The sequence below is a fragment of the Astyanax mexicanus genome, chromosome 13 (assembly GCF_023375975.1).
Source record: "Astyanax mexicanus isolate ESR-SI-001 chromosome 13, AstMex3_surface, whole genome shotgun sequence".
In the NCBI taxonomy this organism is placed as follows: domain Eukaryota; kingdom Metazoa; phylum Chordata; class Actinopteri; order Characiformes; family Acestrorhamphidae; genus Astyanax; species Astyanax mexicanus.
In genome coordinates this window covers 38,964,690-38,989,265 of record NC_064420.1, presented here as the reverse complement: position 1 = coordinate 38,989,265, position 24,576 = coordinate 38,964,690, and the positions used below count along the sequence as shown (strand labels likewise).

At 38.6% G+C, this 24,576-nt stretch overlaps 1 protein-coding gene across 3 annotated transcripts; it reads left to right on the top strand.

Moving 5' to 3' along the window:
• Nucleotides 1-201: 201 nt before the first annotated feature.
• vwa1 (von Willebrand factor A domain containing 1) lies at nt 202-23,851 on the top strand. 3 transcript variants are annotated; one of them, XM_007246237.4, is made up of 7 exons: nt 202-804; nt 9,878-10,435; nt 13,851-14,000; nt 14,121-14,189; nt 17,081-17,356; nt 19,892-20,167; nt 21,448-23,851. In XM_007246237.4, the coding sequence occupies exons 1-7, from the start codon at nt 720-722 to the stop codon at nt 21,474-21,476; spliced, it is 1,443 nt and encodes a 480-aa protein (XP_007246299.3). In that variant the 5' UTR covers nt 202-719; the 3' UTR covers nt 21,477-23,851. The 3 variants fall into 3 exon arrangements, with proteins under 3 accessions (XP_007246299.3, XP_007246298.3, XP_022541479.1); XM_007246236.4 differs by having other exon boundaries at nt 13,851-14,189; XM_022685758.2 differs by lacking the exon at nt 14,121-14,189 and having other exon boundaries at nt 203-804; nt 13,851-13,931.
• The last annotated feature ends 725 nt before the right edge of the window (nt 23,852-24,576 follow it).

The window sequence follows — 24,576 nt, the reverse complement described above, 5'->3', positions numbered from 1 at the left end:
TACTTAATTACAGTAATGTGAGTAAATGTAATTAGTTACTTTCCACCTCTGTTTTTTGAGTTGTTGCCTTACTAAAGAACCTTTACAGACCCCCATCCCCTCCCCCCTTCTTTTTCTCCACTCCTGATCATGTATCTGAGTACTTTACCACTCACTGTACAGAAAGAAGGCACTGCCCTGCTGTAGCTGCAGCCCTCAGGCTATACAGAGAGCTGAAGGGTGACTAACATGAGGAAAGATCACAATGACCAAAAACTGGGAGCAGCTCCAGACTGGTGAAGGCTGGCCAGTCGTCTAAACTAAGACATGAGAGGAGAAGAGGGAGTGATCAAGAAAGAGAAAGAGAGAGAGAGGGAGGGTCCGGGTGGAGGATTCGGTAGCTGCGCAGCTCTCACAGCCTGTTTTTGGTTTTACAGGAGAGGACAGGAGAGGGAAAAGCCAGCAGAGCTTGAGAGAAAAACAGCCAGCGGAGGGCTAATCGTGTACAGGTGTGCGGGCTGGACATTCCTGCAGAACTTTCATCCACAGAAAGTGCTGGAAAAGTCTCTGAGAGCCTCATTATTCACACAGTGAGTGAGGAAGTCTTAATCCCTGACGGTGAGAAGGTGTTAAATAATGCTTCTTCTCTGAGGAGGACATCTTCATCAGGCTGCAGAGCTACAACACCTCAAACACCTGAAACTCTACAGTGTTTATCTGTCAACACAGCGCCAGGGCTAATGGAGCTCCGAGCTCTGCTCACCTGCCTGCTGCTCAGCCTTTACCTGCGGGCAGGAGGCGCTCAGGACACGGACGTGGTTTCAGGTCAGTGGCGGTCATTCACTCTACATACAGCTCTGGAAAAAATAAAGAGCACACTTCAGTTTCTGAATCAGTTTCTCTGATTTTGCTATTTATAGGTATATGCTTGAGTAAAATGAACGTTGTTGTTTTATTCTATAAACTACAGACAACATTTCTCCCAAATACCAAATAAAAATATCGTAAATCAGAGCATTTTTTGCAGAAAATGAGAAATGGCTGAAATAACAAAAAAGATGCAGAACTTTCAGACCTTAAATAATGCAAACAAAACTAGTTCATATTAATAAAGTTTTAAGAGATCAGAAATCAATATTTGGTGGAATAACCCTAGATTTTAATTACAGTTTTCATGTAGCTTGGCATGTTCTCCTCCACCAGTCTTACACACTGCTTTTGGATAACTTTATGCCACTCCTGGTGCAAAAATTCAAGCAGTTCAACAAGATTGGTTTCTTATTTTGGAAAGGGGTCTCTTATTTTTTTTTTCATGTGTGGAATTTTGTTATTGTATTATTGTACATTTCTTGGGAAGAATGCTGGTAGATATTACACAATTCATTTATGTGCACAATTTTTTTTTCTGTACTAGAAGAAACCTCACCACTGAAATAGGCTAGCATTTATTAAATGCTTGCCCTGACAGCAAAGAACATTGAATAAACAATATTTTTTTGGTTACAGTACGTTTATTTTCCTTAATGTTAATGATTGAAAAAAAAATTAAAACAAACTTTATTTAACATTGCCTAACAGACATCAGAAGGCCTGTCACAATTAAAAAGAATATGGATGGTATATTGATCCAGAAATTATTGCGATACATAATATTATTGTCATTTTAAGACCATTTAAATTCCGCTGACACAATGGTAATGCAACAAGCAAGTATACTCTTATATAAGCACACTTACAAATAAACTTATGTCCATTTATTGTACAGTTGATAATGTAAATATCAATGTTCCGACATTAAATCAAATAATTTATTTAAACATGCAATTTAAAAAATGCAAATAAATTAGTCATATATGGCAAAAAAAAAACATTTTCTTTGTTTATAGAATAAATGAATAAGTGAAAGCCCTGAACATTATTTTGGGCTTTGTTGTTGTGCCTACTGGGATGTTTTAAAAAAGGATAAGTCTTCAATATTATAGTATTTTAAACTGTAGTTTTGTAATTGCTTTTAAAGCAAGTCATAAGTTATTTTTGATATTATTTTATTTATGCAATGGTAAACAATTATCAAAATTATTGAAATCCTATCAATGTTCGGCTTTTCGAAATGTTTAATTTTGTTTAGTTTTGGTTTAGGCCAGAAATGTACATTATGGTGCATCCCTACATGAAATCATCTAGTTATATCTACACCTACCTAATTTGACAAATAATATATATAAAATACATATAATATTATATATTACATTATCTCAGTTCTAACTGGTCCTCTATTGTGCATCATTTACGACACAACCCAAAACACTCTTTAAAGCATAATTATCTTCTTAGCTAAGTTCAGTACAGAAAAAGATGGAGATTTCTGTCTCTTCTCTGCCTTCAAATCAAATCAAATCAAATCAAATTTATTTGTATAGCGCTTTTTACAACTGGTGTTGGCACAAAGCAGCTTTACAGAAACATGATTACAGGACAAAGAATCAGGCAAAACATTAAACGTAGAATATACATAATACAGAACCCCCAGTGAGCGCGGAGGCAAGGAAAAACTCCCTCAGAGCTGCAGGAGGAGGAAGAAACCTTGGGAGGACCAAGACTCACATTAAAGGGGGGACCATCCTACCACTGGTCAAATGGCTTTTAAATTAATTTTAAAAAGTCTTTCATACATCCACATAGGTTTGATATATTCAGGTGTATAGCAGCTCCACTAATGGCTTATAGAGTAAGATGGATGATGAGCAGCTGATCTGTGGTGGTGGATGGAGAAGAGCTGACTTCAGAAACTTCCAGTCTGGCCAGACAGAGGACATGAGAGCCTGAGGGTCCAACATCCCTCGGTATCGGGTCAGACAGGTGGGCAGTCAGTAACTCGGAGGAAGGCAGAGAGATGGAATTAGTTTTGACTGGATTTATGTAAAACAGGGAATATAAAATATTATCAGAGTGTGGCTAATGACTCCGGCAGATCTAAATAAAACAGCCTAACTAAAGGCAGAGAGCCAGAAGGTAACATAGACATGGAGGCTCCCTGAAACACTGGCATCCACCCACTCCACCGTCCACAAACCTGAGTGACCGTGTGCAGTGGGAGAACAGCAGCACCAGCATCTCAGTTTACCACAATTTCCTCTGTCCATGAACCCCTGAATCTGCTCGCGGTGGTTCATAACAGGAGATGAGGTCTTGTAAATACTCAGGAGCGAGCCCGTGTAGGGCTTTATACGTTAACAGGAGAATTTTATAGTCTATGCGGAATTTGACTGGAAGCCAGTGCAGTGCTGATAGTACTGGACTAATATGGTAAAATTTTCTCGTTTTGTACATATTTGTACAAATTGCTATAATATTATTAACCATTTACTGAACCATAAATCATTAACCATTACCCATAACCATTTATACTGAAATCTTGGGTTTTGTCTGATATTGATACAGATCTTTTATGTAAGTTTTAAAATGAGCTGTGTTTAATTGAAAACTTAAAACCAGAATCTAAAAGTAGACTACCATGAGGATGATTCTACCCCTCAGGAAGAAACACCCAGTTTCAGCATTATATCACAAGTGTGTGCTATTTCAGGCTGGATTTGTAACAGGATCGGGTCTAATTAATAATTTTTTTCCCCTTCTGGTATCTGATCCAGCATTTCCTGCTGGTATCACCCCCACACTGATACCCATCCATAATGACATGTCATTATATATACTGAGGCGGGCCATGGCATAGTATGTGTGTCTATAAGGCAAGCTCTTGAGATGGCAGCAGTATGTGGATGAGCATTGTCCTGTTGGAATAGTGGACTGCTTAAACAATGTAAACCTAACGTAATCTGTCATTATACGAATTGCACCACAAACCATGACACTATAGGCCTTCTTGGCACTGACCACAATGCCTGCACACCTTTATTGGTCGTCTCCACCAAGAACTCATTAATAAAGATGACCCTCTGGCACAACCCACCAAGTTTCATTACTGCAATTTCTTATTTTTCTATTTTTTTATCCCATCTTCTCCCCAGTTTACAAGGCTAATTACCCCACCCACTCATTAGGACTCGCCCTGTCACTAGTAATGTCCCAACACCAGGAGGGTGAAGATTAGCACATGCCTCCTCCGATACATGTGAAGTCAATCACCGCCTCTTTTCAAACTGCTGCTGCTACAGACGCCTTGTACTGAGAGACATCACCCAAGGAGTGATGTGGGAAGAGAGTGCCATCCTCCCACCCAAAGAGAGCAAGCCTAATTGTGCTCTCTCAGGGCTTCGGCGGCTGATGGCAAGCTGCATAAACGGGATTCGAACCAGTGATCTCCCGAGCATTTTTTTTTTTTTAATGCTAATTGTATAAGAAAGTGCTTAACTTACCAGATCTTTCATTTTGTATATTTAGCTGGACAAAAGCCTTCCCATGGGACCACATGGATGGTTCTTAACAGGTCAGTTTTGGTTTAAAACATGCTTGTCAGATAGAATAGTGTTTACAGAATTTGTGTGTGTCCAGAGAGTAAAAGACAGAGTGAGTGTGCAAACATGCAGTCAACTCTGTTTGTCCATAAATGAGCATATCCCTGACTTTCCTTTTCCCCCCGGAGCATTCCTACATCAAAGGAAGCGTTCTTGAAAAAAAAAAAAACACAGTGGCATGCATGCTTGTTACCATCAGGCCCCACTTTAGCTCTGTCAGAAAGTCCCACAGAGGAATTTATTTACGCCACCTGGGCCATGATCCAGCCAGCAGCTCGTATATTTGATTGCTGATCCAGTGAATGCTGCACAGTAATTCAAACCCAGATAGACAAGAAAACAGCAGGAGTGCAGGGACATAAGTCAAACCGTGACGTGGTCTTTGTGCCTCTGAGTGCGAGGACATGTTTCAGAGGCCACATGTCATCTTGACTTGGCCATTAGCTGGAAAGAATTCTTTAAGATTCACTGTAAAGTGACTGCAGTACAATATCAGCACTGTATCTGATGCACAATTGTGATGTATTTTTAGAAATAATATTCAATGTATATTTATAACACATGAGACCACCACAGGGCAGCTTTTATTTAGGATGGTGGGTGATTCTCAGCGCTGCATTGACATGCATTGATTGTATGAGTGGATCAGACTCGGCAGTGCTGCTGGAGTTTTTAAACACCTCAGTTTCACTGCTGGACTGATAATAGACCACCAATAAGCATACTGTGGGCAGCATCTTGTGACCACTGACAAAGGACTAAAGGATGGCCAACACAATCTGTGCAGCAACAGATTTACAGCTTCTATATCTGATTTTAGTGTGCAGTAGAGTGGACAGTGAGGGGACACAATGTTTAAAAACTCCAGCAGCACTGCTGTGTCTGATCCTGTTTAAATGCTTTGGCATCTACAGTGTCAGGATTTGTAAAATGTCCATGGTGGATTTTATAGTATACTTTTTTTGTGGGTCCTTATACTCCATAAAAGAGCCATCCTCCATTAAGCTTTAGGCTTTTAAAAGGTATTTTGGCAGTTCTTGACCATGGTATTTTGTGGAATCCATTCTTTTTCTCCATCCTCCACCTGTGCATTACTGTCAAGGCCACTGCCAGCAAAAAGTATTATAGATTAACTCCAAATGTATTGCATTTTTGTCCCTTGTAATCTTTCTCCACAGTAATGGTGTATATCCTACCTACTGAGCTCCACAAATTGCTGACAGAGATCTGCAAAGGGACACATGCAACTTGTACAGTCCTTTTAGAGATGTGTTGCCAATAAAATTCTTTGGAGAAGATAAACTTGAAAAACAGAACTGAGCTGTGCATTAGTAGAGCTGTATTCCCTGTAATGATTGTTTGTGCACCATTCTGTCCTTTTGAGATGAGTCTTGGAGTTGTGGATGAGATCCAGTGGTGATCGTCCAACATCCTGACCTTACTAAAGCTTTTGTCGCTGAATGCAATCAAATTCTCACAGCAGTTTTCCAAAATCTACTAGTCTTCAAGTCATCCCTAATAGACAGTTACTAAAAGTTACTCCAACAAAAGCAGAATAAAGTTAATGTTGACCTTTGATTTAAGAAGAAATGAGCAGGGCTATCAATACTGTCTTATTCTTGAAAACACTCTAACCAAGAATCATGCACAAATGAATAAAAGAAAAATGAATAATAATTTGCTCATCAAGTATGTTTATTATTGAGACAAATTTCATTATTACTGTGGACACCACATTGTCTGTCAGGCTTTGTAATCCAATTGTTTTCTGAGACAAAATTAATGCTTTGTCTGAGACCAAAACGTGGGCATCAGAAAGTGATTAGGAGGCGTATAATTTGACCATGTGCAAGATAGCCCCAAGTGCCCACAGCTGTCCTGACTGCACTTTGGCGGGATATTACTGGGCTGGCTCTGGGTTGTCTCTCTCTTTCTTTCTCTCTTTTCGTCTCTTTCTCTCTGTCTGTCTCTCACACACACAGATCTCATTCTTTCTTGCCAGTATGGCCTCTGGACTCAATGTGCATTCCTTCCGTTTATTCTTACGGGGTTTCCAATTCTCACCTCCCCCTTTTTGCTCATTTTCCCCCGTATTCTACAACACCCCCTTCTTTACACACACTTTTATTCCTCCCTCTGTAGTATCCAGTAGTCCTGCTGCTCCCTCGCGCACCATCTGTTTATGTTTATTTTCAACTCTAACTTAAGGAGCTCTCTCTGCCAGGAAATTCGCAGTATTGGCGAAATCATCACAGCTTCGCTCTTTCTTTCTAAATATTATGAAAGCGTTGTCCACTCTTTTTCTTCCCCACCCATAAATCTGACACTTTCCTCATCACTTGCTTTCTGGAGCTCCCGTTCCAGCTCGAATGACATATTCCTCCCTCGTTTCCCCTCTCTTCCCTGCATGACCTTCTCCTCAGGCCTGTGGGTCTCCCCGTTTTACCGCCCTCATTGTAAAGGTTTAATGACTGTGTGACTGCGTTGTTCCAAAGACGTGGGAGAGGGAAGTGAGGAATTAGGATTTGAATTAGGAAGTGTGTGTGTGTGTGTGTGTGTGTGTGTGTGAACTGGGAGGACATCCCTGGAAAATGAAGAGGGAGGGCAAGGAGATACAAAGCCAGTGGAATTAAAGAGTGTAGGGAGTTTCTTATTGTTCTTCATGTGAATGCATTTAAGTTAGGTAAAGTACTTACCTTTGATGAATAGCACACCTCCGTTCTTCCACAGCATTATAAGATCCAAAAAATGTACCAGTTTGTCCAAACACCCTTCAGACTGGATGATACGGGGCATAATTTGCCCAGATAAATTGCTTTTTCAACCGTTATCTAGGCTCAAAGTGGCTCTACACCTCCTTGCTAGAATCCGGAGAGCCCTGACATTTAAATCAAGGCATTAATAACTAAAGTGCACAAAAGCTTATTAAAAAACACTGTTCACATCCAACAAAGCTAGCTTCAGCTCCATGCACCGACATTATTGCCGGCTGCTACACTATGCGGACTAGTAAAATTTCTGGATCTCTGAAAGTTCTGGGAGAACTGAGGTGTGCTATTTATCAAAGGTAAGCACTTTTTATCATGTTTTACTACACCAAAAGTCTATTTTACACTTGCGTTCTTCTTTAAGAAAGCTTAAGGTGTGTCTAGGAACATTTCCCTCTTAAAATTATTTCTTGAGGGTTCACCAAAGCACTAAAAGGCTAAAAGGACCATATCCACAATACAAAATAAAGTTACAGAATACAAAGTTACAAAGGAACCTGCCAATAAAGTTGAAAATAACAAGTAAGGGAAAGAAGATTCAAAGGATGATGAATTAAAGAGTGTAGGATGTTTCTTCATGTTTTTCATGTGGCTGTATTTACGACAGGCTTACTTTAACTGTGCATGCTTCCCTTTAGGGTATGCTGTCATTAAGCCCTTCTTTCCTCTTGATAAACAAATTAATGGTTGGGATTTAATGTCTTGCACATTTCCTCTCTTACAAAAAACAGCAACTCTCCATATTTAGTTCATATGGTTGCACTAATTAGGTGGTTGGACGGAGCAGTAGGGCTGAGTTTACAAAATGTGGTGTTTATTGGTGGCTATTGCACTGAAAAATGATTAGAATCATGATGGTTCACAATGCGGGACTGTAACGGGACTGGGAGGACTCTAGGTTGGAGCTTCAGGTGGCTTCTGATTTGAATGGAAGGTCAGATTCCTTCCTAAGAAGTGGAGCCAAGACTGAGGGATATGACTGGGGTAAAGGGAGGAGACAGGATAGTGGTGGGCCGAGGGCTGTGGAAAATTTCCTTCTGGATCATTGAAGGTAGAGAAGGTATTTGGTAGGATTTTAGATGTGAACTTTAGACATGTTCCTCCTTCCAAATTCAGTTATTGCATAACTCCACTCTCTATGTAAGGACTACTATGCAGTCAGTATATGGTAGATTTTGAACTGTGAGAGAACTTTAGCTTGGAGTTTCAGCAACTTCTGCTTTGAGCTAGAGGGTCACTGAAAACTGGACCTCACCATGGTACACAGAGGATACGGATGGGAAAATATAGGACATTGCAATGGGGGAAAAGGAGATTCAGCTATCCAAAATTCACTTTATTTAAAATTCCACATTGCAAGCCATCATCAGACCTCTGGTGGTGGTGGTCCAGTGTGGAAAATCCACCATAATATATCATCAAATGGACATCAGATGGCATATTCAGGCATATTTTACCCTGCAACAAATATATTATTCCACAACTCTCAAAAGCCATCCGCATAGAGACTCTAAGAGATGTTGGGGAACTCTGGTTCTGGCCACATTAGCTTTGTGTTAAAACACCAAACTAATAGATATGGCTGAGTTAAAGGGATTAGATGGGATGGTGGTTGGGCATAGAAACTTCATGTCAAGTCAAGGAACATGGAGGCTAGAGCTGGAAAAATAAAGGATATATTAATATATATTAGTTACTTATAAAACTAAATAAGACATTATTTTCTTCTGGTTACTTCATGTTAATTATTTATATGCATACACTACCCCTACAATGTTTTAGAACAGCCCCAGCTTTTTAAGTCCAGTAAATAACCCAAAAATGGTTCAAAATCCAGTGAACTAACATGGTACAAAAATTGGAAGTAAACAAGTAATTGGTTAAAAAATGCAATAAACTGACAAATAAAGTGAAAATGGATGCAAACAAATGACAATTTACAAAGGCTCTGTCTGTATAAAAGCTGTGATAGAACAGACTGTACTGCACTTTTTACATGTTTATCATAATAACAAATAAATTGGTTACCATTAAAAATATAAATTGTTCCTTTTGAGAAATTAAAAAATAAAGCCAGAGTGTGGTGACTCTGGAAAACTGGAGGAAACTGGTACAGGAAAACGTCTGGCTGACCCACATGGCAACACCTTTAGCTCAGCTTAACACTGGTCTCAGTTTCAGCAGTGAAAAGACAAAATAGATGTCTGACAGGTAAATTGTAGTAATAAAGTCATTTCTAAGATTATAAAAAAGAAGCTTGTCTGGATCATACAGCACTGCTTCTGGACAACTAAAAATATGGGCGATCTAAAACGTTTTACTGTTACTGTATGTTATAAGGTCTGCATTTAAGTGTTCTATCCCAGTCAGTGCATTTTTTAATGTTACTGAGTCTCTTCTTCTGTCTGTGACATTTCTAATACGTTCTAGTCCGGCTATGTGTTGTATAAACACTCTAGAACTCCACTCACTTTTTAACCTTTTGCTTCAGGCGCACTGGTAGACCAGGAACTAAAACCTCTACTTGAGAGGATGTAGAAATATTACTAGGGAAAATATTACTAGATGAAAAGTAGATGTTCTTCATTTTTATTTACAATGCAGAATTGTTCATTTTCTCTGCTTAGCTGATGACTGTTATTTCTACGCCCACAGTTCTGAACTGCTGTGAGGGAGATGTCTTGTTCCTGCTGGATTCTTCTGGCAGCGTGTCGTCTTTTGACTTCTCCCACATGCTGAGCTTCCTGTCGGATCTCACAGCGCCCTTCTCTCTGGGGCCGGATCAGGTGAGGATGGGGCTGCTGCAGGTCGGGACAGAGCCTCACCTGGAGTTTGGATTTGGGGCCTACAGCTCCCAGCAGGGCCTTCAGGCAGCACTGCAGAGGACTAAACAGCTTGGGGGAGACACCAACACTGAGGATGCTCTAGTGATAGCCAAAGAACGGGTGTTGAGACAGGGCACACCTGGAGGAGCCAGGCAGGGACTGCCCAGAGTTCTGGTGTGGCTTACAGATGGAATAGAGCCTGGGGATGTGGAGGGTCCAATGGCTGAACTGCGGGAGGATGGCGTGGCCGTGCTGGTGGTGTCCACCGGGCGAGGGAACTACCAGATTCTGAGAGAAGTAGTGTCCCCACCTGCTGAGGAGCACCTGTACTTTGTAGACATTGAAGATATGAACATCATCACAGAGGACGTGAGGAATGCTATTATTGGTAAGTATATTTTTTAACAATTTTTTTTTAATCTACGCTACATCTACAAGGTTTGATCAACACTACAATTTGCTAGTATTTCCCCACGCCCTTGACTGAAAGAGAAGGAAAAGGGAAAGGGGGCGAACTCAGATTGGACAGGAGTTCGGGGCAGCTTTGCTGGAAAAGCGTGAAGCTGAAGCTCCCCCCACACGAAGAGAAACAGGAGGAGAAAGGGAGAAAATAAATGAAGAAGGAAGTTGGGGAGGAGGTGGGTGCGAGGTTGTTCGACACACAGGTAGACAGGAAGTGACGGTTTATATAGGTCGGAGAGTGGGAGGAGTAAAGGCGTGGATCAAACTCCCAAAATTAAGTTATATAACTCCAGTTAAAGGAATTTAGGATGTTAATTTTGCTATGACTTCCTTCTAATTAGCTAATGTAGCATATCTTATTAAGTTAAAAATAATATGATTATAGAGTGATTTTATACTGGTGTATTTTGAAAACAGTAGTTTCAATAATACGATATTCAATAATAACAATAATATAGCTTTGTGGCAATTACCTAAATACTGTCACGGTTTACCCAGGCAGGTAGACGAGGAGACGGACACAAGTGCAGGTAGGGCGAAATAAATAAATAATTTATTAAATAAATAACAAAGAAACAAGTAAACACGTAACAAGGATAATAAACCAAAATAAACGAGGGAGACTAGAGAACATAAACAAACAAGAGATAATAAGAATAAACAAACAGGGAATAACAACAAGGAACTAAACTCGATAAAAATAATAACTAACAAACAAACCGTGAGTAAATAAACAAAGAAGCAAGCGAGAGACTTAATAAATACAAAACAAAACAGGGCAGGGATAAATACACAAAATAACCAATAACCAGAACAAATCAGAGAACCTAAACTAAACCAACTAGAGAATAAAATAATAAACAGGGAATACATACAAGAGAAGGACTAGAAATAAACAAGGAAATAAACAAGAAGCTAAACTAGACAAGGTAAAACTAAACTAAGCAGGGCAAGGGAAACAAACAAGGAATAAACACGGAACTAGGGCTTTAGCAACACAGAAACGCGGAGAGACAGACAACAGTGGAAGGTGCAAAGACCGACGGAGACAAAGTGGCAGAGGAGGGCTATTTAAAGAAACAGGAAACACACTATAATTAGAAACACCTGGGGAAGGGGCAGAGCTACAAATGAGAAACAGGTGGAAAAGTACTGAGACGGGAGACACAGGGGAGCACAGGTCACGTGGGGAAGACACACAGAGACACGAGACGAGGCCAAGACGTGACAAATACTGAATATTTTGGACTTTTAAGATATTAGACAATTAAACTCATTGATAACTAGACAATGATTGTCAATTTGTATGATGATTATAAATGTATAATATTTATAACCACAGTATGAACACAGCCATTTTTTTCCACAGTGGCCAAAACTCAACACACATCTCAGTGGCAGATGACACAGATGAAATACAGATGATATGCCCATATGTTTGTGTACACACCTGAACACCCCCTGAACCAGTAGAAACATTTTTAATACCCTAGATGTTGTACCATTCAATGAATTAACAGGTGTTCTGATAATGTAATGTATATAGCATAAATATACCTGCTTATTATTGTGTTTTTTAATAAGGCATTATTATTTTTTTGTTTTGTTTGTAATCGCAAAGCTCCAAAGTTTAGTAGAAACCCCTGTACTGTAGAGATTGTTACTTAACAAAAAAGTTACAAAAATCCAATAAAATCAGCATAAACTCTTTTTTAAATATACTTGATTTTAGAAAAAATAACTGAGCAGGTGTTCTGATACTTTTGTCCATTCAGAGTCATCATTTATAGGTAGATATTTCTGAATGAGAGTATGATTAATAACTCATAGGCAAATTAAAAGTAAGTAGTTTTTCTTAATGTCACTGCAGATGTGACAGTGCACTTCATGAATCTGGCCTACAGCGCTGTAATAGGCTCTTCCAATTTTTTCCAGAATCATTGGAATGTTAAAACACTCATTTCTTTATTCATGATTAAAATATTGAGAGAGATTATGCTGTTACTCACATAATTTATAGTTATAGGGCTTCTCCACAGCAATTACATAAACACTGACGGTAATGGGAAAGTAAACAGGCCTTTAAGATGCATTATGCAGCCTAATACTGCAAAATTACACTTAGTCCTCAGCAAACATATTTAAAGAGGAGAGCAGAGAGGCTGTGTGGGTGTGGGCGTATCTGTGCCTCCGCCCTTGTGTGCTGGAGAAATGTAGGCCTCTATGCCAGACTGCTGTGACACAAATAGCCTGAGACAGCAGTACTGGACTAGAAGGTGTCAGAGGAAAGGGGGACAGAGGCAGAGAGACACTGTAACGGGAGAAGGATCTAATAATATAGAAATTATTACACTCTCTCCTTCCCCCCAGTGAAGCCCCCCCCAGAGCGTTAGACATGGATATTAATAGAAAGCACTTCTTCTTGTTTACTGGATCTCACGTAAGTGTGTACTTATAGACACTTACTTGTGCACACATCATGTATATAAGACGTTATACATAGACCACCAGGCCAGTCTACAGAAATATCCAGTCTGTGCTATGTGGCCCTTCTAGAGCTCAGCAAAAACGATACTATATCAGGCACTCTCATGAGACGACTGTTTGTTACAGGAGCATCCTCTGACTGACTGTGCTATTCTAATAATCAGTTTACCTTAGAAGTTCTATACTAATTATCAATTTACCTCAGAAGTGCAATTATAATTACCAATTTATCTCAAAAGTGCTATTCTAATCATCAGTTTACCTCAGAAGTGCAATTCTAATTATTTATTTTACCTTAGCAGTGCTATGCTAATCATCAGTTTACCTCAGCAATGCAATTCTAATCATCAATTTATCTCAGTAGTGCTATTTTAATCATGAGTTAACCTCAGAAGTGTTATTTTAATCATCAATCGATGTCAGTAGTGCTATTCTAATCATCAATTCACCTCAGTAGTGCTATGCTAGTCATCAGTTTACAAGTTTACAAGGAGGATTGTGGGTCTGCCGCTGCTGCTTAAAAATACTGTGTTTCTCCATTATAAAAAACACTAAAATATGACTTAAAATAAACAAGTTATTGCTTGGTATGAAATAATTCTGCTTTTCCTCAGTGCATTAAATCTTTAGGCAATAGGGATGCATGAATATTTGGCAACCGAAAAGATTTGCCAACCGAAAAATTACATTCAGTGTTTTTGGTTGCCAAATATTCGGTGCATTCCAAGTTATTGCACAATAATTGAAGGCACTGTGGACTGAGTTGGCCCGTCTGTTATTGCGATGCACTTACTCTCTCTCTCTCATTGCTTTTTCACTCTCTCCTGGCTCTCACTCTCTCTCTGTTTACCCAGAAATCATCCGTGCCGAGAGACTGCAGGTCCGAGATGTCACAACTACTACAGCAGAGCTGCACTGGAGGCCTGTGCTTGCAGGTACTGGTAACTACGACATTCGCTTTGGACCAGTGCGCACAGAAATTGGTGGTCCAGATGGAGGCCCAGGTACGAAATCATCAACAGAGCCTGTCCTCTTTCAGAGAATCATCCGTCCTGGAAACTCCACATCCACTAAACTCAACAACCTGCATCCAGACACCACCTACATCGTCAGGCTCTCCCCAGAGTCCAACCTGGAATTTTTCAACAAGCTAAATGCCACTTTCACCACAAGGCCAAATGAGACAATAGTGGGTCAGTATCAGTATAACATTATAACACAGTATAACAACGTTATTTTTAAAGATTTACACATTGTTACAAATATAGAAGAATGTTTAGTTCTTAATTTAAAGCTGATGTCTGTACGTTTTGCGATTTGGGGGATTTAGGGCCCTCTCTAGTGAGAATAGGTAATTGCACAAAGCATGCGGAAGAATCATTTTAAACTGGGCGGGTGTGATGCGGTCTCCTTTCAGAGCGGATGAAACTGATTCCAGGTTATATTCAGTCAGAGAGAGAGAGAGAAAGAGAGAGCATGCTCAGTCAGAAACTGCTGAGGGAAATGTCTTCAGAGGATGTAAGAGAGTTATTATATATACGGTTGTCAATTTTGTCAGTGTAAGTAAATGAGCTACTGAGCTCTGAGTTTCCCCTTCTGAAGTCTCCATTGCTCCACCAGCCACTCGCGTTCAGTAAAACTGAGGCGGATCCTCTTTTAGAGTCTGTATGTGTGACGTAAATATGTAAATATATAAAGGCGTGAGACATGGCCAGAAGAACTCCCGCAAAAAGTGACCTGACACCCCAGTTTTTAGAATAAATATAAACAATATTAGGCTTAGCAGGGATGGTCATTCCAGCACACATTTACCATTAAACATAATATTTTGTCCTTTCTTTACTCAGAAATGCTTCTGCTTTCAGTTTAGAAACAAAATAATATGGACTGACACTTTAAGTTTTTAGAATGTAGGCATTTCAATTATACATCTAGGTTAATTTCAAGCTATTTATACATGTCCAACAATTCTCTGTCCGCCCTGTTATCTTCAGATAACCACGCCTCAAAGTATACTTTGATCAGTGACATCACAACCTTCATGCTGTTTTATTTTCAAGGGACTAAAGGCCCTTGCTGCTGCATGTTCAACAATGAATAATATGAATTATTATTATTAATTAATATTTCTCATTTTGTCTTTATACGTAGCTGAGTTGAAGCTTAAGCCATCCACCCTGTTATGATAAAATTATTATTTATGTATATTATTTATATATATTTTATTTAAATAAGAATCATATGATTTCTGTGAAGTCAGAGGTGTTATTAATATGACGAGGGCCAAATCCTTCTTGGAACCCTGTAGGTTTTCACAGAATGAACATATAAAAATAAAGGTGTGTATAAGGGGGTTGACATCAGACTGGGTACATTTTGACAGACTGTGACTTCGAGATGGGCAGAATTAATTAGCACCTATTTTAGAAGGTTGTAAGCCCTGTGGGGGACTTTGAGATGGGCTTATGAAGACTATATGACATTGACATGTACATTTATAGCATTTAGCAGATGCTCTTATACACTCAAAAATATCCCCTAGCTAGTGTGAATAGGCTTCAGTACAGAGATACCTCAGTATGTTTACCTGGATACAGAAGATACGCAATACTGTATACTGCACATACATTATACAGTGCCTGATTACAAATTTTAATAGGAGCAAGATTAGTACGAATTAAAGTGTCCTTGAAGTAGACTGTCTTTAGTTAGTGTTTAAAGACACTCACCATCTTTAAACGATAGTCAGCCTTAAAATCCCAGTATAAGGATTTTAATATTAGTATTGTATCGGCCAATACAGGATTTTAATATCGGTATCGCATTGGCCAATGCGATACCGAATCCTGTATTGGCCGATACGATACTGATATCAGTATCGGATCAACCAGTACTCAGGATTTTAATATCAGTATTGTATCGACCTATACTCAGGATTTTAATTTTAAAATATCAGATTTTAATAAAGGAAGTTTGTGCCACCATCTTGGTTCCAAAATGGATCTTCAAATCAGGATCCTGGATTTTGTTCTCACTGGAAGTTTAAAATCTGAAATGGATCATGTGATATATTTGGATGAAGAATTAAGTTCAGGACTGGAAACTGGATTGGACGGCCCATAGTTTAAGACGTCTGGTGTAGATGATTGTGGTTCATACGTCTTGAGTGATTTTGGGTCAAGTGTAGCCATACTTGAAGCTTGTAGGGCTCTTTGGACAGACCAGGTTTGTGAATTTATGGCTTTGTAGTTTAGTTTCAAACCGTGTACAAACTGATCTGACAGCTTCAGTTAAACTGTAGTTAAATTTCATTAAAATAAATAAGAAAATAAGACAATGAGGAAAATAAAAAATATTATTATGGATAACATTATCCCTATTGCTACAATATGTATATTCATTCTGAGCTTCTGTTATGTATCTGAGTTTATAAAGTGTTTCCACTAAAAAACTGGCGATTATATCTTGTTGGCTACTATTTAAAGGGGCACTAAACCCCCTGATTTTTTGCAAACTCCACCCATAGCTCAAATTTGAAAGAAGCTAAAAAATGGGAGAAGTAGTTTGGGAATGGCACTGGGTGATGTATGGGTTTAGGGGCGAGGCAGAAGGAAGAAATGTTCGGACTGATCAGTGTGCCTCTGATAGTGGTATCTACCAAAGTACACGGACACATCATTCTCACCTATAGCACAATTAAACCTGAGAGGGCGCTGCAGAGGCAGAAACATTTGCACAATAAAGTTTTCATTCATTTTTTTAATGGTTAGGAACTGTTTATAATTTTTTTAAAGCAGAACTGGTATACTTCATCACTTAAAAGGAACATATTTCAGCTATTAATTGAAAAAAATATGGTTTAGGGTTATGTTATGTAATGTATGTAATAAATGACTAGAAATTAATTTATTTTCCATTCTCTGTATCAGCTTAACTCTGTCCTTCTGTTTATCTCAATGTCATTAAATGATCCAGAAACAGCATGAGTATATAAAATGACGGATATACGTAATATGATTTAAATCATATTTAGGTATTATTTATTTTCTATAAGCATGTTCTCTCTTTCCATCTGCTAAACCAGAGCTGCAGAGTCCGGCTCAGTTAACCGTATCAGATTCAACGATCAACAGTGTGAGGGTGAGCTGGGGTCCGCTGCTGCCCGAGTCTGTGGAGAACTACACGATCGAGTACTCCATCCTGCCTTCAGGAAAAGTGCATGTGGTTACTGTGGGAAACAGGCAGAACTCCACGGTGCTGACTAACCTGCAGCCCGCCACGCAGTATCTGGTCACTGTGAGTGCCCACTACTTCATGGGCAAAGAGAGGGCGATATCTGCCAAAATGTGCACCCAGGATGGTAAGTCTGAATTCCTTTTTAATACCACAATGTTTCATTTCTCTGAGGTTTAAGGTCAAGCTGGAAAAGATTCAGTGTATCATAAAACATTAGTGCTCCAACAGAGAGTGCACATTTTAGCATGGTGTAAAAATATGACTCTAAATCATTTTCCAAATCAGATCAAATGTTGTGACAGTATGAGTATGGGAAATGCAAATGCAAAAAAAACTTTATTGTAGACAGTGTGAACACAAGATATTTAATGTTTTGTCTGGTCAACATGAACTGTTCGATTTGTATTCAGGAAAATATTTATTTTAAAATGAAGTTCAGGAAAGAGCCAATTTTATGATTTTATTCATTACATTTGGACATTATCATATTTATTTGAATACATTTTACAATTACAATTATGCTTTTCTGTAGTGTTTTTTCTGTTTCTGTAGAGCTTTTTTATGTAATGATTGAATAGAAATCCTTAAGATTTAGTGGTGTAAAGTCAGGCAGACAATTGACAATAATCCTGGCATGTTAAAGAGCTTATATATATATATCTATATATCCATTCTTACAATTTAAAATATTTGAACTTTTTTAGCGATTTTTAGGGCAAGTTATATTTTAATTAAATAAAAACTATATAATGATGTGATTTCAAACATTGTTTGATTAAAATCATGATTTAATACAAAAGGAATATCCACGAAAGGCATTGATTTGACATTTAAAAATTGATACTGTAACAGTGACAAAAAGGAACATCCAGAGTGTTTTCAACAAGTTTAAAAACTATGGTCTATGTGATAAGGTTGTGCCAGTACACTTCTGTGGTGCAGCATTGATTCAGAAAAGTGCACAGAGCAACATACAGTATGCTGCTGCTTCAAAAAGACAATATAAAACCACATGCTGCACACATTACAAAGGCAATGCTGTGGAAGAAGGTTGTATGGTACTGGACGGGTCTTCCTGCACTCTCCAGTGTGGAGAATTTTAAAAGAATAAGGCCATTTAAAGCCCCAAGGACAACTCTAAACTGTTGTTGCACAGACAAAATGAGACAAAATAACACCTGAAACATTTTAGCACATCGCTCAGTGCCAGAATGTCTTTTGAGTGTTGTGAGAAGGAATGGCAGCATTACAAAGTGGTAAATGCTTTACCTGACTCACTTTTTAAAATGTGCTGCAGGCCTGAAATGCAGGAGTGGATGTATTTTAACAAATTAAACTGATTAAATTGACCAGACAAAACATGAAACAGGTTGAGTTCTTACTGTCTGTGATTAAAAAAACACGTAAACATAAGCAACATTGCTTTTTCCATACTGCCCAAACTGTTTCTGTTTTAAGGTTGTAAATTTTGTGTCCATAAAAAAAACAGATTTGTTCTGTTTTCCAGGCCTGCTTCAGTTATACACCATGGCCTCCAATTAGTGCTGGGCGATTGTGGCCTAAAAAATAATCTTCATTTTTTTCACAAATCGATTATAATCAATTTACCCCCCTTACTAAAAATCAAACTATAGATGACAAAGAAATGGTTCAAAACTAGATTTACCTGTAAAAAACAAAACATTTATATATCTGTTTGGTGTTCAGAGGCTTTGGGTTGAGTCGATGCATAAGCCCATTTATTCACATCACGTGCTGGCCTCATGTACACACACTGCGGACTACACCTCAGAACGCGAGTTTGTGACTTAAAAAATTGGGAAATAACGCACTAAATGAATCACGGAAGAAACTTTAAAGGAGAGATTATTATAGTTTTTCACCATTAATCACAGATCCTCACCGGAGAGCGAGGACACTACAGTTTTTAGAAGCGATAGGATTTGTTTTTAGCTAAATATATATGCTTTATTCCACCGGGTGTTTGTGTCGAAAGTGCTGGAACAGTACACATAATGAAAATATACGTGCATTAGTCTGTGGGAGGCGGTAAACAGTGTAAGATGGAGAAACACTTCAGAAATGAGTAGCGTTATTAGATACTTTAAAGTAAATAGATAAAACATCTGTATGTAAAATCACGATAACTCCATTTTGAAAATCGCATTAAAACTGTAATTCGAATTAAACAAATTAATCATGAAAATCGCCCAGCACTACCTCCAATCCAATTAAGTCCCCCAGTGTTCAGCTGTGGAGCACTGGCTATGTGTTCTCTAGAGTGATTAAGCTCCATCCAGTACTTGTGAAATAAGTTAGAATGAGTGACATTTGTGATCCAGAACGAATCATCCAACATCAGAACTTCACAGTGATGTTCCAAATCTGATTTAAAGCCTTTTGTAGAGGAGAAGAGGCTGTTATGAGAACATCTCCTCACATTACCCACGACTAAAACCTACTAATAGATTTTGCAATCCCGAAAAGCCTGGAAAAGAACACTCGCTAATTGTATATTATTGGGATGAAAGCCATCTTTGTTGTTCTACCCACACATTACGCTGCTGCTGCTGCTGCTGCCAAGCAGTCTCCTGCATTCCTTTCTTTGAGAAAGGAAACTTAAGCTTCTCTTTTTTTCTGTCGTCTCTCTCTCCCTCAGTGTTGCCACCTCTAGCAGATCTGGAGCTCAGAACAGTGGGCAGTGACTCAGTGAAGCTCCAGTGGAAAGGGAGTGCCGACGGCTTACGCGGTTACTGGGTTACGTGGGAGGGCGAGCCCACACACTCCTCCAGCCAGCGTTCCACCCTGTATCTGCCTCCCCACCTTGTCTCCACTACACTTAACCACGTTCCCCACAACTCTCGGGTCTGCGTCTCTCCTGTTTACAGGTCGGCTCGGGGAGAAGGCCTGTGTTGCACAGCGAGCTTCAGCTCAGGTGGGTGGTAATAGATCTTTAGGCCCAATTTTATTTCAACCTCTTGGCCCTACCACTTGTTCGAGTGTATCCCTTCCTCTCTGAACAGAGTACAAGGAGAAGGGGTGAAATCCTCCACCTTAAGAATTGGGTCAAAACCCGATACGACATCAGGAGCGCTAAAGTTCAGTAACCTAACTGCCGCTGGATAACTAGTTAACTTTAGGGCTTTATTATATGTCTTTAGAAAGGGGGAGATGGTGCAGACTTTAATTATTATTGTGCATTTCTTAATTAGCTTTGATTAGCTTTATTTTATTTTTCCATTCCACATTAAATGCTGCAGGCATTTGTGTTGTGAAAAATATTCTTATCAAATTGACAGTATTCTTTTTTCAGTGCTTAAAAACACTGACCTAAATATATGTTCCATTACAAAGAGCGTAATTAAACCTGATTAATTGGATGATGTGCAGCAAAAGCTGAAAAAAAAAATCACTTTACTATGAATACGAGTATTTAAGTGGTAATGTGATAAATACTGTGTATTTTGAAAATGTCTTTAAATATTGTGATACAGTATTTTTACTCTACGGTATTTTTATGTCTGTTCCACCATTTAAGGTACAACGTAAAAGTTAGCTAGCTAGCTAGCTACTGAGACAAACTACTAGCTACCTTTTTTATACTTGTCATGAAGAATTTGGCCATAATACATTAAAACTACATACTAAACCATGGCAATATAGTGCTAATCATCACTTTTAACAAGGAAAATATTTACATTTGTGGGTTTCTTACCAGGGATTGTCATATCCCTTTGTTTGAAGTGTGCATCTGAAAAATCGGGACACCCCTACCCCTCGGCGTGCACACGCAAAACAGAGAGGTAGGGATAAGGGCTAAGGCCAAGGGGTGAAATGGGATTGGGCCTTAGACTTTAAAACACTTTAAATTTAATGTACATTTTGGGCGGAATCTGCAAATTCTTAACAAACTCACTCTGACCCTCCCTGTTTTCTTCCTATATAAGCACACCAAAAATGACACAATAAAACTGTGCTAGATGCATATTACTGAAGTAACCATTTATCTATAACCATGAAAAAAACACACAGTGGGTCACATAAAAAAAGTAATCTAATCTTAAAAAAAAAAACAATCACTTAGATTTTTCATACCTCCTTCATGGTGCATTAATTTTTTGGTCAGTGAAAAACATAAATGATTAAATGCAATCATACTTAATATCTGCAGGTATGCTGGATTTATAATGTCCTATTTTTCATTTCCTTCTACAGCTAATGTGCCCTGGATCCGCAGGTCGTAGCGTTGCCAAACAGATGGATGCGGGGATGAAAACCTTACCACAAATGGAAAAAGCACTGTAAACTGCTAGAGCACTCACAGAGAGGTGCTCTACAGAAACACACCAACACAAACTGCACTGAAAGCATTTATACTGAAGTTACTTTAAAACTACTTACAGCACACTAGGAACGCTCTTCAGACGCAACCGAGAGCGTGCAGCAGTCTAAAAACCAAACAGAGACTTTTGAGAGGAGTAACCTGTGATTTACAGTATATAAATCAGAAGAGGATTGAGTTTGTGTATGTAAATATTGTTTTAGTAATGACATTTAAAAAAACTGCACATTATATTATGTCTTATTGCCCCGTACGTTTTACATTTCTGAAATGGGAACAATGAAATGTTTGGAGTAGTTATCGTTTGATGCACTCTTATCTAACCACAGCTTGAGAACAATCGGATACGCTGAATGTGTGGAAGTGCACATTTCAAGTTATTTAGCCTACCATTATTCTGTCTCTGAGATTATAAGGTTGATCAAACCAAACCTGTAGGTTCCTCACGGTCGCTTACGTGAGGAGGTCACAGAGGTTTTGTGATTGACAAGAGCCTTAATCAGTTTCCAGAAAATGATTGAGGGCCTTTCCACTGCCCACACACATGCACTTACGGACGGGCTTCCTCTGTAACCCTTACCTTTCATGCCTTGATTTTCTTTCCCTTGCTTGGTCTATGCATACAAGTCACCTGAAATGTGCTTTAAGTGCTCTGCTGCCTTCTTGTGGATCATTGAAGAATTGGTAGATTCACCACTGACACTCTAAACGCTTTACAACCAAAAATCAGATAAAATTGGGACAGTATGGAAAATGCAAATAAAAAAATGCAGTGTTCTTTGCATTTACTTTTTACCTAAAATATTTTATTTGTTAATATGTATCCATTATTGTATTTCATGCCTGCCAAACATTCCAAACAAGGCAATAATTTAGGATAAAAAATATATATATATAATAATAATGGTGCGATAATGATGATTTCAAAGCTCAACACCCCTGATCACCAGTCCTGCACCAGATGTCAATGCACCAAAAAGAACAAAAAAACATTCAACATTATCTCATAAACCCACATGTGCGGGGGATTACTTTGGCTTATCTTTATCAAGCACACATAAGAGACCACTTTAAAATGATAAGTTTCTTTGATTTACCAAATTGAAAACATCTGGAATATAATCAAGAGGAAGATGGACGATCACAAGCCATCAAACCAAACTGAACTTCTTGAATTATTGCACCAGGAGGGGAATGAAGCTATCCAAAAGCAGTGTGTAAGACTGGTGGAGGAGAACATGCCAAGACGCATGAAAACTGTGATTAAAAACCAGGATTATTCCACCAAATATTGATTTCTGGGCTCTTAAAACTTTATGAATATGAACTTGTTTTCTTTGCATTATTTGAAGTCTGAAAGCTCTGCAGCTTTTTTGTTATTTCAGGCATTTCTCATTTTCTGCAAGTAAATGCTTTAAATGACCATATTTTTTTATTTGGAATTTGAGAGAAATGTTGTCCGTAGTTTATAGAATAAAACAACAATGTCCATTTAACTCAAACATAAACTTATAAATAGCAAAATCAGAAAAACTGATTCAGAAATTGAAGTGGCTTATTAATTATAACTAGAGCAGCCCTGTGTTAAACATGTCCAGAGGCGGCTTAACCTTCTCTGGGCTCTAAGGGATCTGGAGTAGGCCATTACCAGTATGTTGTGATTAAAAACAAAAAAAAAAACAAGCTAAAGAAGAAAAAGGCCATTCAGACTCTTATCAGCAAAAAGTCCAAAAATGCCAGAATCTCTAATGGTATAGGGGTGATATGGGTGTGTTAGTACACTTCAGTGATGCAGCATTAATGCAGAACAACAATACACTGAGATCTAAGAACAGCAAGCACATGCTGCCTTTAAGACAACATATTTTCCCAGCATTTTAAGAAAAAAAGAAAGAAAAAAAAAACACTTAATGACTTGGTATTGTCATTTTCCATACTTTTTCCATATTTTTTCTGATTTTTTGTTGTAAATGATGAGCCAAAAGGGCATGGTGTATAAGCTCTAAACTAAAGAGATGTGCCGTGATATCAGACTCAAATATCGAGATCAGCCAGCTTTAAATTATATTTGGTGCCACATGTATTGTATTTCTTATAGTATGGTGCTAAAATGTTAGCATTTTCTTCATATAACTGCATTTGTAACCGCATGTCATATTTCCTGTTTTAAGCAACATGGATTTTGTCCCAGTTTTTACATGTGGACAAAACTTATGGGATATCTGTTCATTCATTGTTTCTTCTAAAATCAAAAGATATTAAAAAGAGTTTATTCAACTTTTGTTGGAGTCTCTGTCTACAAGATATTTGATATGATTGCATTCAGTCACAAGAGAGTTAATGAGCTCAGGATGTTGGATGATCATCACCCCACCTCATCATCTCTGAGAGAACACAGTTTCACTGCTCCACAGCTCAATGCTGGGGGTCTTAAATAGTTGAATCCGTTCATTCGAAGTGGAGTCCACAAACATCTGGGGGACATTTCCCAATATTAACAATTTAAAATGCTTAAAAGGCTTTTTCCCTGACTTAATCCCTGTCTGGGAAACTGTCCTATGGTGTAAACACATAAAAAGGACACATCAAATGTCTGTATCAACCTACCTGGCCTTTGCAGTTTAAGCATTAAAAATAAATATCCTTTTAATTAGAAGTCAATAAAATCATCCCTTAAATCAGGGGTGTCCAAACTACGACTCGCGAGCCGCTCCAAAACAGGAAACGGGCCGCTAATGGCCCGCGAGCCGTAGTTTGGACACCCCTGATTTATTTTAGAAATAGAATGAAAGATGGCCCGCTGTTAAGCAGGTTTTTATAATGTGAGATTCAAAGTTTGAACGCTAGGTGTCAGAAACGGGCCAAAGAGTCTAAAAGCGGAGAGAGTGCACATTTCCAGCGCAGAAAAACGGGCAAAAGAGTCTAAAAGCGGAGAGGGTGCGCATTTCTAGCGCAGAAAAACGGGCCAAAGAGTCTAAAAGCGGAGAGAGTGCGCATTTTTA